Source organism: Pogona vitticeps, chromosome 4 (genome assembly GCF_051106095.1).
Source record: "Pogona vitticeps strain Pit_001003342236 chromosome 4, PviZW2.1, whole genome shotgun sequence".
In the NCBI taxonomy this organism is placed as follows: Eukaryota; Metazoa; Chordata; class Lepidosauria; order Squamata; family Agamidae; genus Pogona; species Pogona vitticeps.
The window spans coordinates 55,134,522-55,153,393 of record NC_135786.1 but is presented as its reverse complement, the minus strand read 5'-3'; the positions used below and the strand labels follow the sequence as shown (position 1 = coordinate 55,153,393).

The 18,872-nt window shown below is 39.8% G+C and overlaps 1 protein-coding gene across 3 annotated transcripts in view; it reads left to right on the top strand.

The window, feature by feature from the left end:
• ITPR3 (inositol 1,4,5-trisphosphate receptor type 3) overlaps positions 1–18,872 on the top strand; it is a 129,722-nt gene that overhangs the window by 107,733 nt on the left and 3,117 nt on the right. Inside the window, exons 45-56 of one of the 3 annotated variants that reach the window (XR_012086332.2) lie at positions 834–935; positions 2,122–2,208; positions 4,183–4,293; positions 5,798–5,990; positions 9,328–9,453; positions 11,572–11,744; positions 12,031–12,195; positions 12,818–12,883; positions 14,210–14,317; positions 14,809–14,933; positions 15,782–15,947; positions 16,581–16,741. Coding sequence is in view for 1 of the 3 variants with exons in the window: in XM_020795844.3 (XP_020651503.3) it covers positions 834–935; positions 2,122–2,208; positions 4,183–4,293; positions 5,798–5,990; positions 9,328–9,453; positions 11,572–11,744; positions 12,031–12,195; positions 12,691–12,883; positions 14,210–14,317; positions 14,809–14,933; positions 15,782–15,947; positions 16,581–16,741 (1,710 nt within the window). In the remaining 2 variants the exon portion in view is untranslated. Of the gene's footprint in view, positions 1–833; positions 936–2,121; positions 2,209–4,182; positions 4,294–5,797; positions 5,991–9,327; positions 9,454–11,571; positions 11,745–12,030; positions 12,196–12,690; positions 12,884–14,209; positions 14,318–14,808; positions 14,934–15,781; positions 15,948–16,580; positions 16,742–18,872 lie in introns of those variants that run through there. The other 2 variants (XR_002300734.3, XM_020795844.3) reach the window with 2 other exon arrangements.

The following is an 18,872-nucleotide window of genomic DNA, read 5'->3' as shown; positions in this document are numbered from 1 at the left end:
AGCACATTCCCTACTGCTAGAATTGTATAAAGATGGGTCTGTTCTATTTCATTTATATGGAATGCAGTAGTTCCCAAGCAGTTAATCTTAGCTTGCAACAGATGGGTACACTAATAGGGAACTCTTCAAACATCGGTGTCTCCTGTCTTGCTTATTGGCACACTTGGCAGAGAGAACAACAACAATATAATAAAAACAGTCTTAGTACTGCAGAGCTGGAAGGGACCCTGAAGGGGATCCCATGAGTCCAGCCCCTGTCAAAGAGGCACAGTGGGGAATCGAACTCACAGATATCTAAACCACTGAGCTATCCAGCAGTTCTCAATAGATGAATTGTAGAGGTTCTCCACAGAATCGGGTACAAGGGCTTTATTAACACAATTTCTACCGTGTCAGGAGTTGAGACATAGTAGCTAAGTGACTGATGGATATTTGTCTTGCTATCCTGTGGTTTCCAGATTACTTAGAAAGGCATGACAAAGATTAGAGTGGAGTAACATCTGCATGGATAGTGGTAGTGTACAGCTTCTAGAAATAATAGAAATTTATCTAGAAGAAATATCTATCTGGAATATTAGTTCTGTCATCTAACTACTACTCACCCTCTACTTTTTGGATTTTAAGTCAGTCATTTCTTTACAAGAGATACGAGTAGAAAGGCTAGAATTGTGGTAATTGAAAACAGAAACGTGTTCACGGTGCCAAATTGTACATTGAATGGCAGATTTTCTGCTTCCACAACAGATCCACAGATAGCATATTTGCCTATATGAGGTTACTTGCCTATGACAAGTTACTGGTCTAGCATTTTTTATGTGCAAAATGTATTTCAGGTTGATGTGATTAAGAAAGCTTATCTTCAAGAAGAAGAATGTGAGAACTCTGAAGTTTCCCCCCGGGAAGTTGGACACAATATCTACATTTTAGCCTTACAGGTATCTTTATGGTCTGGTCCTTTATAAAGGTTTGTTTCTCCCATCTTGTTCCCTTGCATTCAAAGACTCAAGTTGGAAGAACATAACCCACAGTTGAATACCTGACTCCAATTACAAAAGTTTTTTTAACCCCACCATAGGAAGTTTGTTTGATATATTGATGGAGCTCTGGTCTTAGAATATTGTATCTTAGAAGAGGAACGTAGAACTTAGAACATCAAGAACATATCTTGATGCTTGTGTGTATTATATCTTACTTTCTATGGAAAGAAATAAAGATTTCAGTATCACCCCAGTGGATGATACACAAATAGAACCAGTGCCTGAAAGAGAATAGAACACTGGATAGTCACCATGAAAATCCATCCAGGAAGGTGCAGAGGAGGAATATGTTCAAGTGGGTTATGTTCTTGTTTACCCAAAGAGAGACAGTGAAATCATGTGACCAAACATGCCAGTAGTTGAGGACAATGCTTTCAATGCCCTCCTCATCGCCAAGGAAAGTGGAAGAAAGAATACGAAAGCACCACAGAGCATGAAAAAAAAGGCTTCTGAGAAAACGAAGAGAAAAACTAAGTTAGGACAGACAAACGTGGGTTCCTTCTCTGCATGTTCCAGAGTGGGCCTTCACTGTAAGTGTCTGATGTTCCTTTCTCTGGATGGTGCAGCAGAGCAACCCAGACAGTGTGACATACCCAAACATACCCAAACACATAAAAACCTTAAAGGTGGTATGGCTGCTACCTTGCTAGAAACTTAAACCCTGGAGTGTGCTCCTACCAGAAGCAGTCTCTTTTGGTTGAAATCTCCAACATTGTATCTAAAGTAAGGACATAATGAAGACTCAACAAGTTTTGTCATCTGTGATTAAAAATGTGTCCCAACACCATGAGAAAACGTGTTGAAAAAATTGTCAGCTGCTGCAAGTTTTTTTACTTGTGTGCAAGAGTGAAAGTACGTTGTCAGGAAGCATGTTAGCCCCCAAAAAGTCTTCTGGGGCAAAAATATTTTTGAGTTTCACTGAGGAATTCTTTTTTTCTTTTTGTATTTGTATTTTTTGTATTTTCTACAAAATACAGAGTTTTCTAGACAATTTTTTAAGGTTGAAAAGCCATTTCTCACTTTAAGACAGATATACTCTTATAATTTGGTTGTCCATGCTTGTTATCTCTCTTCATATTTTCAGCTTTCTCGACACAACAAGCAGCTTCAGCATCTCTTGAAACCTGTGAAACGGATTCAGGAGGAGGAAGAAGAGGGGATCTCTTCTATGGTATGTATGTGGATGGAATGTCCTCACTGAAAAAGCAAGGAAGCTGTGCCCACATAACGTGTCAATCCTAGTGGGGCAGAGTTGATGAAAATAGCATTTGTGCTCAAAGATCTATCTGAATTCCAAACAAATTATGAAGTAAGGTTGTTATCATCCCACCTCAGGAAGGATCCTATTAACCTTTTATTTTCATTTTTGCAATGGTGAGATCAATGGAAACATTTGCTTGTGGTATAGTTATGCTGCACGGTGCTCACAAATGTTTTACCTGCTGAAAAAATAAAGTTGTTGGTGTCAGAATGTTTGATGATGACTCTGTGAGTTAACTGAATGTTCCATTGACGGAGTGGGATTGACATTGCCTAAAGACGCTTTGACTAAAGAGAGGGAATAGAATAGAAGGTGGGCAGGAATCTGAGGATTGGATAGAAAAGAGAAAGTCTCAAGGAAAAGGTGTCCAGAGAAAAGGAGAAGTTAGAAAACAGATCAGTGGCATTTTCGGCAAAGCTCAAGCATAATGTAAGGACAAGAAAACTTTAAGACCGTTTTCATTTTCATTTCATTTTGTATATATATCATTTTGATTTGCTATATCTTTGTGTGCAATGGCTTTGTTAGCTGCCTAGAATAACTTTTTTGGCCTGGAAGTTAAGATCAGGAAAGGAGGAGCTAAAAGATCAAGAAAGAAGTTGAACTAAGGGGGATCTTATATTCAGCCTAGAGATTGGGCACAGAATGTAATGGTCCATAGGCCCATTTTCTGAACATACTAGGTGTATCTTATAGTATTACTACTCTGCTGTGTTTATAAAAAAAATCAGGTGAAATTCTCTCACCACCAATAAATATTTGGAATCTTGCTTGAGACTGGATCTTGGAACTCTAACACTAGGGTTACCAGTGGAGCCCAAGAGGTAATGAATTTCACAGTTTTTTAATTAACCACAAGCCACATCGACCAATGAAGGGGCTAGTTCATTTTGGACTGTGTCATTTTGATCTTCAAAAATCAGAGATCTTGAGGTATTTATTTTTTTACCTTGGTCCCTCTACAGCAGTGGTTCCCAATCTTGGACTGCAATTCCCAGAAGCCCTTGCCACCAGCTGTGCTGGTCAGAGGTTCTGGGAGTTGCAGTCCAAGAACACTGGTTGGGAACCACCTGCTCTACACAATAGTGGCAGCTATAGTTTCAGAGACAAACTCCTGCTAACATCTTTGAGTTATATGGTCAAGATACATGTTGACCTTACATATTTGGGCTAGAATAGCATATAGGTCTCTGATCTCTTTGATACATACATGTTGTGAACTTGCATTGCATACTTCCACAAAATCTCTCTGTACTGTAAAATCTTTCATTATTGTAATTCTAAATGTACAAATATAACATGGATGAAGTAAAAGTCCATATACTTCAGAGAGTCCAGGGGGTGGATGCCAGATTAGAAAGTAGGCAAAAAAACTTAAACTAAGATGCAGGATGATTAAGCATCTCATATGGGTGTTGTGTCTCTGTACAAACATTCCTTTAGGTCCTAGTATTTCTTTATATAGTAATGAAAGTCAGATTTCTCTATAGTTGAGCTAAGTTGTCCCATATCTCCACGGAGAGCAAAATTGACTCCTTGACTGCCAATTTGTTGGCTCACATAGCTTAGTCAAAGACTATGATTGCTATTTGTCTTGTGATTCTGTTTCTGTGGGGATTTATGGGCATGATTTATAATTTTCAGATTAGTGGTCTTTGACTGTAATTATTGTGGTGAACTGAGTAGCTGTCTCCTTCAGAAACTACAGGGCCTGTTTACACTAACTATGTCTGCTTCCCTTTCCCCCCACAGCTTGTCAGGCCTAGAAAAATAGAAAGAAATACAGTATGTTGCTAATATGTGGGTGAAGGAGATTCCCTCAGGCTTTTGCAAGCTGAAGCTATCAAAAGATCTATCATTTTATTTTCTTTATTTTTCATGCAGCTTATTCTGCACAACAAACAGCTGACCCAGATGCTGAAATCAACAACTCCTGTCCAAGAGGAAGAGGAAGATCCTTTAGCGTATTACGAGAAGCACACATCCCAGATAGAGGTAGGATTCATTCTTCTCTGGTTTTATGTACATTTAATTAGATTTTCTTTCTCATATCTAGCAACACGATTTCCCTTTAGAATTATCCTAGTTAGATGAAATACTAGTTATCATTATCTAATAGCCAGTGGCCAATTGACTCAGAACTTAAAAAGAGACTGCAAGCAGCTGTGTTTTCTGTCCACTTTGGCTTAATGTTTGTATAAATCACAAAAAAGGGCTGTCTAGAATTAAGCAGATCTGGTGCTTAGAGGAATTTGGAGGAATATAAAATTTGAAATCTAAAGTTAATGATCAATGAATTTCTTGTGAAATTGGGCCTTCAAAGACTGCATGAAGCATAGCCTGCTGTTGAGATTCCAGCTTATCCAGCAAGGCATGGCGGGCAAAATGTAGTCCTCGAAGTGCCAAATCCAGCCCCCAGCACTCCATATTTGTAATTTTCTTTTTTAAAAAAATGCTCAGAAAATCCCCCAACACCCTCTAGGGGAAGTAGGGGCAATTTTACCATGTTTTCTGCAATTCAGGACCATTTGGCTTCCCCAGGCCCCCCCCAAAAAAGTTATTTTATTTTAAATTGGCCATTAGGAGGTGTGGATCTGTGGATGGGTAGGGGCTTCAATTAGAAATATTTTGTACCTTGATTATGTTAATAATCCTCTAAAGTCTTCACTCAGAGCTGGTCCAGATGGGCAAAAGTACTGCAGTAAATGAACATGAGTAGGAATGGTTCATCCCAAAAGGAACATAGGCTCACCAGTTTTGGTGTCCACACTGCTTGACAAAACCCAAGTCCTTGAGAAATTCCACCCTGAGGCTTCTTATAAGAGAAATCCTTATACTGTACATTCTTTCCTTTCCATGGAAAGTGCTCTGAGTGCTCTGACAGCACTCAGAGGAACTTGGAAGAATTTAGAATTTGAAGCCTAAGGTCAATATCCAACAAAATTCCCTTTAAATGGGGATTTCAGGGCCCACGTCCCACAGGATGCATTTCCTGTAGAATACAGTACCCAAAGGCAGCTCATATTCTGAACAGGGCGTAACTTGCACCAGAATTTTGGACTGAACCCCCACCCACCCCTCAGACTGTGGGCTGTCTCTGTGTTAGGTAAATTGCTCATCAAAATTCCTTCAAGTTTACTGCAGTTGTGTGTACCTGCTGCTGTCCACTTCCCACATGGGAAGGCACTCTGGGGAATGGTGGGTTTGGCAAGGCTGGAGCTCTCCTCTCACCACTGAACTGTAGGGTTTCCCTCCACCAAAGGGGATATCGATACCTTTCTCTGGGTTTTGTGGGGGACATCTGGGCTGTGATGCTCAAGGGCCATGGTATCTCTATAGCTAAACAAATACATTGCTTTATCATTTTTTAAAATGTGCATTTAAGCTGCCTAAGCCATCAGGATGCAATGGGTTAAAAATGGGACCTTCCAAACCTATGCATGTAAGGAGTTCAGGTAAAAGTAAACCAAGGATACCACGATTTCTGCTTTCTCCCCAGATTGTCCGCCTGGATCGAAGCATGGAGCAGATAATCTTCCCTGTGCCTAACATCTGCGAGTTCCTAACAAAAGAGACAAAATACCGGCTGTTTACCACTACAGAGCAGGATGAGCAGGGCAGCAAAGTCAGTGACTTCTTCGAGCAGTCATCTTTTCTCCACAATGAGATGGAATGGCAGAGGAAACTACGTAGTAAGTTTAGGACAAAGCGGCTGGGAGCTGTTCATATGGTTAGAATTTGGAATTCTGAATTCTGTGTCCTCTCAAGTCCCTGCAGCACTATCTAGCTTACGCTGATGTGCAAACTAGGCGTTATCCAGGCCTCAAGTAGAGATGTCACCAAACATGTCTCTCCTAGCTTGCCTTTGGGGATCAGCTGAGGTTGTAGTCATAATGGTCACCTCAAATTCAAGGCTCACATTAAAGTCCCACAGTTGTTTTTAATTTTTGCTGAGGTTAAAAGGTTTTCCCAAGCATTCTTGGATAAAATTGTCAATCTCCCTCAAGGAGTCTGTGATAAAGTTGGGGAACTCTGCTTTCCAAGGAGAATTGGGGGAGTTTGTCCAGTACTACCGTAACAATATTCCATAATCCTGGTGTGAGATACAGTGGTGCCTTGATTTATGAACTTAATCCATATCGGAATGATGTTCGTAAGTCAAAATGTTTGTAGGTCAAAGCACCATTTCCCATTGAAATGCATGGGAACGGGATTAATCCATTTCAGCATTTCAAAAAATAAAATAAAAATAAAAAATTAAAAATAAACAGAGCAAAGCAAAAGCAAAGCAAAGCGTGCTGCTTATATACTGCCCCATAGTGCTTCAAGCACTCTCTGGGCGGTTTACAAGTTAATTATGCAGGCTACACATTGCCGCCCAGCAAGCTGGGTACTCATTTTACTGACCTCGGAAGGATAGAAGGCTGAGTCAACCTTGAGCCGGCTACCTGGGATTGAATCCCAGGTCGTGAGCACAGTTTTGGCTGCAGTACAGCGGTTTAACCACTGCACCACACTGGGACTGCAAAAAATAACAAAATAAAAAAATCCAAAAGCAAAGCAACAATAACACTTCCCAGTCCAAACCCACCCTCCAAAACCCGCCCAGAACAGTTTTTTAAAAAGGAAAAGGACCTTACCTCCGCAGCTGCCTGGCCCGGGCTTCGCTGGCATTGCCCGGCCCAGGCTCCTCTGCCGCTGCCCGGCTGGGATGGGTCCTTGCCTCCCAGCTGGGCTTTTGCTCCTGGTGCGGGGTCTGTCAAAACTGCCACCCCCTTGCCCTCCCTTCCCAGCCTCCCTGCAACCCCGCACAGGCCCAGTGGGGCCAAAATTGCCACCCCTCTTGCCCTCCCGGACCCTTCCCAGCCTCCCTCCACTGTGGTGTGGGCCCACCAGGGCTGAAATCGCCACCCCCCGTAACCTACCAGGCCTTCCTCTGCCGCCTTTCCCTAACTGTTGGGGCCAAAGAGCTACCAAGAAGCAGCCTCTTTCACCACCTACAGTTAGAAATTTGAATTTCCCGCCCTTTTCCCCTGCCTTTTTTTTTGTGTTGTTGTTCGTAGGTCGAAGCTCCGGCCACAAGTCAAAGAAAAATTTGCGGCTGGAGCTGTCCGTATGTCAAACTGTTTGCAGGTCAGGACGTTCATAAGTCCAGTCACCACTGTAATTTGTTTCCATGTGTGCTAATGTTTCTAAAGTTTTCCCCCCTTTTAACTCATTACTTTTTAAAAAATGATCTCTAAACTTAGATGAAGTGTCTGAACTCAAGACAAGCAGTAGGCCAGTATTTGTTGGAGAGCCAACTCAAGGAGCTTCTGTGGAAGCCACGGAAGTGTCTCTACCAAATGTAAAGTGCACTAGTATTCAGAACTACACATCAGCATGGATGGCATCATCACAGCTTTCAGTGTGGCAGCCTTGAAAAATAATGTTGTGTTGCATTTGACGCTTTCCCCCTTCATCCCTGCACCCCTTTTACCATTTAGTTTACCTTCAATGGTCTCCTGTAAAAATATGTACTTTCATTTTCTTACAATGTGACAAAAATATTCTAACTTTCCATGTTTGGTATGCCTTATGATCTTTTGGCTATGATTCATTCTCTTTAGTACTTTCTTGGTCAACCTCCCTTGTTCCAGTAAATTCTTAGTATCCTGTAATAAGTCTACATTAAAAAACCTCTTTTTTCAGAGTTATGTGTGTAAAATATGTATGCTTTTTTTTTTTGCTATATATGGCACTGTATATAAGATAATCTCTACTCTGACTTCCATTGTTTGGCAATGATTCACTATTCATCCAATCAAATTTGAAGATACAGTACTTATATTTCTAAAGATGGCAAACAAAACAACTTTTGTTTAATTTTTAGGCTTTTTCTATTTTTATTTTTAAATATTTCCCTTAATTTGAAGTGAATTGTGTCATTATGATTTGAATGTATATCAGCTCTGGCATAAGTTTTCACAGATTTACACTCTTCAACTAGGACATGGTCTGTTTGGTTCATTATTGTTGGTAGTGGCCATGTTGCAAAGGTTTCCATATATACAGTCTCCTTGGTGGTAATTTGAATGTGGTGTTGATGGCCAGGATTCCCAGTATCCATCTGTACCTGGCCAACAAACTTCACTTCACCAAGGATCTCAATATAAATCATTTTCATTTCTTTTACCATATTGTGCATTTTTGCTGCCACATATACAACTTTATACATTCCATGTTGCTAATCTAACTTTGTTAAGCACCCTCTAAAGTCTGTCAGGAACTGATGGCTTTTTTCTACTTCTGTCTACCAATGGCCAACAAACTTGGAAGACATTACATTGTAGTTTTCCATTGCTTTCCATATTTCGGTGCTATGGCCTATTGTGATGGGTTTGGTTGGATTGATTAACTGCTGTTCAGTACTTGGCATGACTGAGATACTGTACTTGGTGCTTCCAACTGAATTAACACGTCTTACTCTAAATGTTTAGCGTACTGGCAGTCCTTTCCAGTCTAGCAATAGTGAAGTGACATCATCAGACTTGTATCTGAACATATGGATTGTAATCCACAGAAAGGTCACATTGAAAAATATTTATTGAGTTGAAAAGATGCCACAAGACTTTTGTTTTGGTTTTAGTTTAGTTGATAAAACGGACTAACATAGCTACTTCTCTGAAACAGCAGGTTTTTGATTTTATGCTGGCTTTGCAGATTGTATGACCCTATGAGCCTTTGTGCAGAACGTCTTAGTATGAGTTTTCTGTGGATGACAAAAGTATATAGGATGAAATGAGAACACAGTCTTGATGCAGCACTGCAATATATTTCACTGATGAACCAGAAATGTGTGATGTCATTTGGAAATTGTGTCCCAGTTTCTGGCAATTGATTATATTTAAAACTCAGTTATAGAAACAAGAGTATTGATCCCTGGCCCTGTGAATAATTCTACTATGATTGCTGAATCTCTGGGGAGACCTGTGCTATTTCTTAGAAGAGGATGAGATTTACTTAGCTTTGCCTATCTTCTTCCCATAGGCAATCCACTGATGTACTGGTTCTCCCGCAGAATGACACTCTGGGGAAGTATCTCCTTCAATCTGGCTGTCTTCATAAACATCATCATTGCTCTCTTCTATCCTTATGTTGAGGCATCCTCCATGGGTATGCACTCAGTTATATTCACGTTGACATTTATACAGCTACTGCAAGATTTCTTTGTGGGAACTCTCCACTAATATACTCTATGTGGGGTCCTGTGAAACTTCAATAAATGTTGCTAAGTTGGGCTTTGCAGCTCATTCACTGGAATTTCCATAGCTCTAGTATATTATCGCTTTTAAAATGACAACCATTTAATTCGACGGGAACAGCAAAACGCCCTCGGGAAATAACTGTTCTGGATCAACTCTACAGTCAAAATCCTATCTGCCTGCAAAGCATAAATGGTGTAACTTTTGGTAATAAATTGCTGAAAGTACAAAGAATGTACACATTATTTATTGAGCACTGAGTAATGTGACTCCATATGATGCAGATGATGACTGAAATCCTGTTCATATAAGTTGCATCAGGTAAAGTTGATTATGTTATCAGCCAGGATGAATTTTTGGAAATCAAACATTTCCTATTTCTGTCCTGAGCCTTCTATGGTCTCTCTTTGCAATGGGATGAATTTACTGGTGGTACTGATCTTGGCTCATGAAAGACTTCCTTCTCTTTCTGCAGCCCCCATGGATTCCTGATGATGAAAGGAATTACATGGGAGCCATAGGTGCTTTGGGACAGATGTAGGAAATGTTTAATTTTAAAAATAAATGGTTTCCTCTTTGGTTATGTCATCAACTTTATGTGTCATAACTTACATGAACAGAATTTCAGCCAATGCCCACACTGATTTTGTAACTTGCAGGAAAATGTATATCACAAATTATGACATTTATGCTAGCTATTGATTGATTGATTGATTGATTGATTGTATTTATACCCCGCCTATCTAGTCATTTCGATAGTCACTGTTAAACCAGTTCATAATAAGATGTGCTACCTATTCATATATTCATATATTTTCTATTTCAATTCATTTAAGATAGGTAGGTGATTCTTGTGCATCTAAATACAGGGGTTGACAACTTCCACTCTTCTTGATGGCTGCCTGCTCCAGGGATGGACACTTAAGTGAGCATGGCTATTAGAAGGGAGCAAAGTTTAAAGGATTCTTCTCTATCATAAAAAATGTTAGTTTTTATCTTAAGAAATTTTCTGTATATTAAGAAACATGTTTTTTCTGATAAACCTACCCATTTTTATTTTATAATAATAATTATAACTCACTGATTATAATTAACTGTTGGAGTTGGGGGAATTGATCATTGTTTCCCACAACCACAACATTTATATCAAGTTTAATTAAAATTAATCAAAATTTACATTTAATTCATTATAGAATGGAGCTAGGTGTAGAATAGTTTTAAATCAGCTTTGAAAATCATTAACCTTAAATTTGCTTAATAGAATTGGCTAATAAAAACTGGAAAGGCAGTTTAAATAGCAAAGGCTATTTAAATAGCAAAAGAAGAAAAATGCTGAGGAAGAGACTTGTACATGATGGTAATTAAAGGTTTCCTGTTTCATTCAGCATTAAACTTTCTCTTTAATCAATAGTTATCACTCAAGGGCCAAAGTGCTCTTAGTTGCACTTGTTAGTGTAATGCAGATGGTATAACGATTGGAGGCAAAGTGCTGCAGGTTGGAAAGTCAGTGCACACATTATCTATTGAGTGCAGAGTCATACAATGGTGCAAAATAAGAATACTCAGAAAATCTCAGTTGTGCAATTGGTAGCATAATCAGGCACATATTTTGCTTAGCACCCTAAAGGTGTGCTGCTGGTGTATGGATAGCACTGTCCCATCTGGGTATGGTCTGTTACCATATTTGGTCCATAACAGCCACTGCATTAACCACATCCACACAATCCTGGCAACCCTCTCTTTGTCTTGGCTGCTTTAGACATCTGCCAGTTAATACATGAGGTTTTCTACCTTGTCAGTTGCTGTCCAACAATGCTGATCATTTACTGTTTTTGCATCACCTGATTTCATCTGGGATGAAAATGTGATATCCCCTATTTCATCTTTATTTAAGACACAGTTATTAACTCCTTTGTGCTTCCAAAATGTCTGTCTTTCATGTGACCTGCTGTGCAATACAACTATACAACAGCTTATGCTACAAACAAATGTCATAGGTATTTAATTAGAGTATCTTTCTATTTTCTAGGATTATTGGATTCCCCTCTGATCCCCCTCCTTTCCTGGTTTTTATTTTGTTTCTCCATCATGGCTCTGTTTACACGCCGATATGGTATCAGACCACTCCTTGTGGCTTTGGTCCTGCGATCCATCTACCACCTGGGCATTGGCCTCACACTCAATATACTGGGAGCTCTCAATGTAAGTCATTTGTTAAGGCAAAGCTAAACTAGATGTACTGTAAGTGGGACTCATTAAAACAGTTGCTATTTTGAAAAGAAATTGTATAGCATTGGGACCACTCCTTGAGCTAAGACCTATTATTTTGTCTCTGCAAATCCAACCTGTATCAGAGTTAATTGGCAGCAAAACAAGATCTGGTAGGTATTTATTGGTCATAGATCCAAATTAGTATATGAAATGGCAGAATTAACTTTTACAAAATGATTGCTTGCCTCTTACTCTGTGCCTTGTGATTGTTTCACAGCTGACAAATAAGATTGTGTTTGTGGTAAGCTTCGTGGGCAATCGTGGGACATTCATTCGAGGATATAAGGCCATGATCATGGATATGGAATTTCTTTATCACGTCGCCTATATTGTCACCAGCATCTTGGGACTCTTTGTCCATGAACTTTTCTACAGCATCTTGGTATAGTAATTCTATCTATATAGGGATGTTGTGGTTTATTAAAGAAAAGTTATGGGTTGGTGTTATTATCTGTCTGCCTATTTTACTCATGGTATTTTACCTATCTTTATGTCTGTCTGGTTCTCTCTAGCTGCTCCTTGTAATTATTTACTTTTCTAAGCTGGCAAAAATATGTATCTTACTGGTTATATTGGAGAATCTGGCATGCAAAACTCAAACTAATTCATAATCTGGAAAATTATGAGGCCAGATTCTGGAAGCAAGAGCCTGGGATTGGCCAGTTTCCAAATGACTTTCATTTTCCTTTATTGAAAGTAATGTCCACATTAAGTCAGTTCATCCATTGATAAAGTTACTGGTGTTAGTGGAAGCAAATAAACTGCAATCATTCATTTTTCAGTTCTGAGATAAAGCTTATAGGAATGATGGGTTGGCAAAGAGCTTGTTAGGTTGTTTCTATCCAAGCAAGTTTTTGAAGTATTATTATTATTTCAGCTGTTTGATTTGATCTACCGGGAGGAGACCTTATTTAATGTCATCAAAAGTGTGACGCGAAACGGACGCTCCATTCTGCTGACCGCTCTTCTGGCCCTCATCCTCGTCTACCTCTTCTCCATTGTAGGCTTCCTCTTTCTGAAAGATGACTTCATCATGGAAGTAGATCCATTGCCCAACATCAAAGCTAAAGGTCTTTGCTTCCCCATCTTGTACCTGAAGTCAAATATCCCCTGACTCCATTCTGAAATGCCAGTGATTGGCCCATATAATATTACCCAGTTCAAAGAATTATGAAATTGAAGTACTTTTTATATTCAGCTCATCATGCATACATTTATTTAGATGTCCTTCTAAACTCAGTAGGGCTTACTTTAAGTCAACATATGCAGTGTTCTACCAATTTTGTGCTACTGTACTCATTAAGCTAAATCAGGAGAAACTTTGCTGCTTTAGCTTTATCTGTATTCTGGATAATCTCACTTTTAGAAGGTGTTATGTGTTGAAAGAATAACAGTGAAAAAGAGTAATTGATTAAATATAAAGATGAAACGTTTTGCTGATTTCAAAAATATTTCATTTGTCTTCCATCAGATTCATCTAACTACTTCAATATCTTTGAGGACCTGTGGCTAACTTTATGAGTCCACTAAAATAGCACAAACGCAAGCTAGCTTCTGACTCGGGGGGGGGGGAAATAACAAAAAGCACAACATAACAAGCAACAGAGGAAGCACCACTCCCAGCTCTGTAATACCTAGGCTGAGGAAGACTCCAGAGTTGAAAGCTAGCTTATGTTTGTGCTATTTTAGTGGTGTAATGAAATAACCCACTGTTTTCTTTAGACTGAGTACATGGAAGACACTTTCCCCCTCTTTTTACATAAGTAGCTTGTTCATGTCCTTAACACTGGCAGTTTGTTGGTCTTGGCTGCGCTTTAGAGAGAAGCAACAGAAGATCCCTGCTCATTGACACTTAATAAGATTGTATATCTTTTTGCTAGAGTTCAGCTGTCATTTTATGACAATGAAAACATAAGAGGCAGTCTTTTGATGGTGGTCAGGATACTACATGCATGCATGCATGCATAGTGTCTTTTACGAGTTTCACACATGTGAATAAACAATTATTTTAACAGCAAAGGACATTGACTCCCTGTCCTCATACATTTTGCAGACTGAAGCAACAATCTGTGTACTTGGTATTTTTCACAGACCTAGACCCTGCATATGTATTTTCTTCCAAATATCTTCCAAAATACAGAATTATAATGTATAAGGGAACTGTAAGACTCTTTTGTTCAAGCACAGTGGAGTGTAGGATGCAAATTGCCACCAGAGAAATGTCATTAAGTGTGCTACATGGTGCTGGGTAGAACACTACTTAGAGTATGAGTAGCAAAGTAAAACATGCATGTAAATACAAGTTTGGTACTGATCACCAAAACTCCTTTGTTGGAACTCATTTTGTTTATGAACTGAAAGGGAATGTTTTGACAATTCTTACTCTCTGCTTTCAGCTACCCATCCCTTGGGAATGCAGGCAAGCATGGATGCTTTTATGGAGTCGTGCAGTGCTGACAATATTAATTGCACTTCTCATGTAACTGTGTCTGAAGTGATAGAAGGTAAATAGGATTACTGAACCCAGAAGTCTGGGGAGATACTGGGGGAAATGAGGAGAAATGTTGCATTCTTTACTTAGCATTTTGACAGAACATCTGGGATTATGTTAGTCCATGACTCAGAGCAGGAAAACAAAAAGGTATAGGGTCTCCTAATATCTTGGTTAAGATGCTAGACTGATTTGCTGACATTCATTTCTTGCACCATAATAAGACAGAAAAGATATGTCATCCTGCACTCGAGGCCGTACTGCCTAAGTAAGTAATAGTGCAGTGCTGAAACTCAGTATAGAAAAATATTCAGTGGAGGGTTACTGAAAGCTACTTCAATATCTTTCTCATTTATGTTGAAAAGGAATGGCCAGAGAAGTCAAATGTATTTGGAATATCATTAGAGTGAGTAGCAAAGATATACTGAACCCAAAGCTCTGAGGTTTAAGGAGAAGTCCCAGTTCTGTCCTCCTTCACTGAGGATTGCTTTTCTTGTGTTCCAGAAGAGGATGGTGATAACACAGAGCGTGCCTGTGACACACTGCTCATGTGTATAGTCACAGTGTTGAATCATGGCCTGAGAAATGGAGGTGGTGTGGGCGACATCCTCAGGAAACCATCAAAAGATGTGAGTTCATTTTGGGCAACTTCTGTAAGGAACAGCTGGCTGACAGTTAATACAAGCATCCGTGTAAAGCAAGAATGGACAGCCTTCAGATGTCTCAGGGTAGCACATGCCCACCGCTGCACCTTGGAGGGCTGTAGCTGCTCCCGTGCCCCATCTACCCCTAAATAGTTTTGTTTAAAAAGTCGCTTTTAAAGAATTGAAGGACTCCCATCATGACCTCTAGTGGCCAGTTTTAAGTTTTGGGGTACGTGTGTTAGGGACCAGCTATGCTGGGAGCTTGCAGTACTATATAGGGCAAAATTGCCTCCCATGTCCCTAGAAGGCACAAGGGGAAGTTTGGAGTGAAAATGTTTTACTTTTCAAAAAATAGCGGAATAGTGGTCAGGAGGGCTGTATGTTGGTAACTAGTTGTTACAGAGCATAGTTGCTTTACCCACTACACTGCTATAATGGATGCTTACACTCAAATAAATGGGCACCCCACCATGAACCAGACTGCACACTGTGCTTTGAGACAGATGAGCCATATTAAAATTTTCCCTTCTTATGTCATGTCTGTCACAGACACATGTTGCTCTTTTTATCTCTTCTCCCAAGTTAGCAATTTGTCATACAACTACCTCATTACAGCCATAGTAAAATTACTCCTTCCAAATGTTTCCCCAAAGCTTACAATAACACTTTATGTTCCCTGGACTGTGTTGATCAATGATCCTTCTTCCTGCCCATCAAACTGTTCTGTGGGGAATTGGGGAAGGGCAGTGTTGCTTGACATTTTCAAGAAAAACACTAGAATAGAGAAAGCTGTGTTTACTGCTAATAATTGTTCTTGTTTTTGTGTCATAAAGGAGTCTCTGTTCCCTGCTCGAGTCGTCTATGACCTCCTCTTCTTCTTCATTGTCATAATCATAGTCCTCAATCTCATCTTTGGTGTCATAATTGACACCTTTGCAGATCTGAGAAGTGAAAAGCAGAAGAAAGAGGAGATCCTAAAGACAACGTGCTTTATATGTGGTAGGTGCCTACAGGGGATCTTTGTCCAGGACATATGCATGATATCTCAGCCTTCCTATATTGCATAATGTAAGCTGATCTTTGAATTTCAATATGTCTTTTCAAAAACCACATAAAACTACTCAATTCCATGCCTGTTCTTCTAATGTATGGTTTTTGTTTTAAGAAATCATCTTCACAAGGGCCTAAGATCAGGGTCACATATCTCAAATGATCCTATTCAACTGCAGACATAAAGCAAGTATGCTTTCTGAACTACCATAATGACTATCCATTAGCAATCCATCTAATGGGTTAGAGCCAGAAACTGCCTTGTGCTAATGGCAGGACTGTGCTTATGAAAGGTCCTTCTGAGCCTTCCCTTCATCCACAACTGCTCTCCCCACCCCAACTTTCTGTGTAGCATTTTCAGGCAACTAGATGGGTTCCTGTAGGAAGGAGGCTTTATCAGGGGCTGGAATGCACATATCTAAATCTAGATCCATCTGGTATTATTCCAGTAGCTGTGTTGCTACCTGTGGAGGTTGCATGCAATAGAAAACCACAGAGCCAGTCTCTCTGAAAAGGAGTTTTGGAAAGGCACAGCAGGTGGTGAATAACAAAGCATTCTCTTGTTCTTTGTTGCTTCTTCAGGGCTTGAAAGAGACAAGTTTGACAACAAGACTGTGTCCTTTGAAGAACATATTAAATATGAGCACAACATGTGGAATTACCTCTACTTTATAGTGCTGGTGCGAGTGAAGAATAAGACGGACTACACAGGGCCCGAGAGCTATGTAGCACAAATGATCAAGGTATGTATTATACAATTGAGTATTCACCTCCCCATGCTGCTGAGATTTTCACCTTAAAAAGAGACACTTTTAGCAAAAAGCCAGCAGTTAGATTGTTAATTGGGTAAGTGTACTGAAAGCTCTTGCTGTTTTGTGCAACGGCTGCTTTGCCAATGCAGAATATGGCATTTTGAAGTGAGTTAATCCTTCTGCTTTGTTCAGAAGGAAAGAGTAATGTAAACTTGTTTTAGAATCTTGGTGAATGACCCTTTCCCAGTGTCTGACATGCCCAGTATTGACAGAGTTTGGGAGATTTCTGGCTCTATTTTCAAATGGACTTAATATTTTGAAAAACAGACTAAATTTCCTTCCCCCCACCCATGAATCTGTATTAGTGGGTCAGGGTATGGGAAGTTCCTGCTACTGTGATCTTTTAAGAACAACAAACTCCCTAGTACGGGCCCTGCCTGCTTTATATGTGATTAGAGCAGAGGAAAATTCAGTCAACTCTGCCTTCATGTAAAGAAGCAAGATCTTAAGGCTAGAATCCTGTTCACTGTTGCCTGGAAATTAGTGTCATTGAACATATTTGGATTTATATCAGAGAGTGCATACATAGGGTTGTACTGAAAATGTTTTAAGGACTTGAGAACATAAACTTGTGGGTGGGTTAGTTGAGTGACTCTTCTGAACAGAGAATTACTGGCCTAGACTTTTATTCTGTAGACGTTGACCTGAGCTACATGTGTTCCATGATGTGAAAAAGCAATATGTTTAGATTCAGGGAATGCTAGAAAAGACACCAACATTTGAATTTAAAGGGGGAAAATAAGAATCTTCTTCCAGTCATGTGGGCATAGTTCTATAACACCACTCAACTTATTTGGAAAGCTGAAAACAATACTCAGGATGTATAAGACTGGTTTTAAACATTGCAAGTATACTGATAAGCTCTAGGTATCTGTGGGTGAACAGTAGCTCCTGCTCATCCAGCAAGATGACCTCTGCTAGCAAGGCAAGGAATGCAACTCAGTTGGTTCTCTTGGATCTTTCAGTAGCTTTCAGGACAGTGGCCTTCTGGATAGGGTGTTTGGATTAGGATAGAGGGGGCAGGCACTGCAGTAATAGTGATCTCAGTACTCTTGTTTGGATGGGAAATTCCAGGAGGCATTGTTGTGCCACTGATTTGCTCCATGGCACTTATGCTACAAGGCTGATGCATTTTAACTTATACATGAAACAATTGGTGGAGACTGTCCAGAGATGTGAACTATCACTAAATACGCAGTTGACAGCCAGATCCAGATCCATCTCCTCTGTTAGAGGTGGGGGAGATAACATATTGAACCACTGTTTTGGGTAGTGGACCTGATAAGGGTGAATAAAGTGAATCTCAACTTTAGCAAGGAACACATACTGTTTTGTTGATAGTTTCTTTGGCTGAAGGATGTCCGCCCCCCCCCCCCCAATTCTCTAGGATTCTAAAGAATTAGGTGTAGCTTCAGAGTGTTTATGGATGTGTTGTCACTAATGGCTCAGGGTGTCTTAGGCTTTAAACCAACAATCCTTTCTGGACAGATAACCTTGAAATCCTTATTCATCATCTGGTAAACCTCCTCTTGGATTCTTGCATCATCTTATGTGAGAAGCTGCCTTTGGAGTAGAGTTCAGTTACTCTAGTGCTGCTAGATCTTTAACAGGAGCTGGCCAATGCTGTGTCAATATTTGCTGTCTGTACTGTTTGCCAATGTAGACTCACTTCAGATTGCTGCTTTTAAATTTTAAAAGGTCAAAATAGTCACTACCTTATGTTCATAATCGGAAGAGCTTTGCCAATTGCTCCTGACAAGTACAGCAGCATATACTGGGCCTTTTTAGTAGTGGCACCTTGCCTACAGGATACCCTCCTCAGAAAGACTTGCCTGGCACTTACCTTTTCTTACTAGATAGAAATGTTTTTTCCCCCACTGATTGTCAGTGCTTTTAGGTCTTTGCAATCTTTTATCCCTATTACTGATGTTGTCCTTTTCTATGACATATATTGTGACTACTTTGGTGTCTTGAGTGTTATGTTTTTAATTTGTAGATTGTACATAGAAAGTATGGTTGTTTTGCAGTTTCAACATGCAGGAAATAAATCCTCATTAATCCT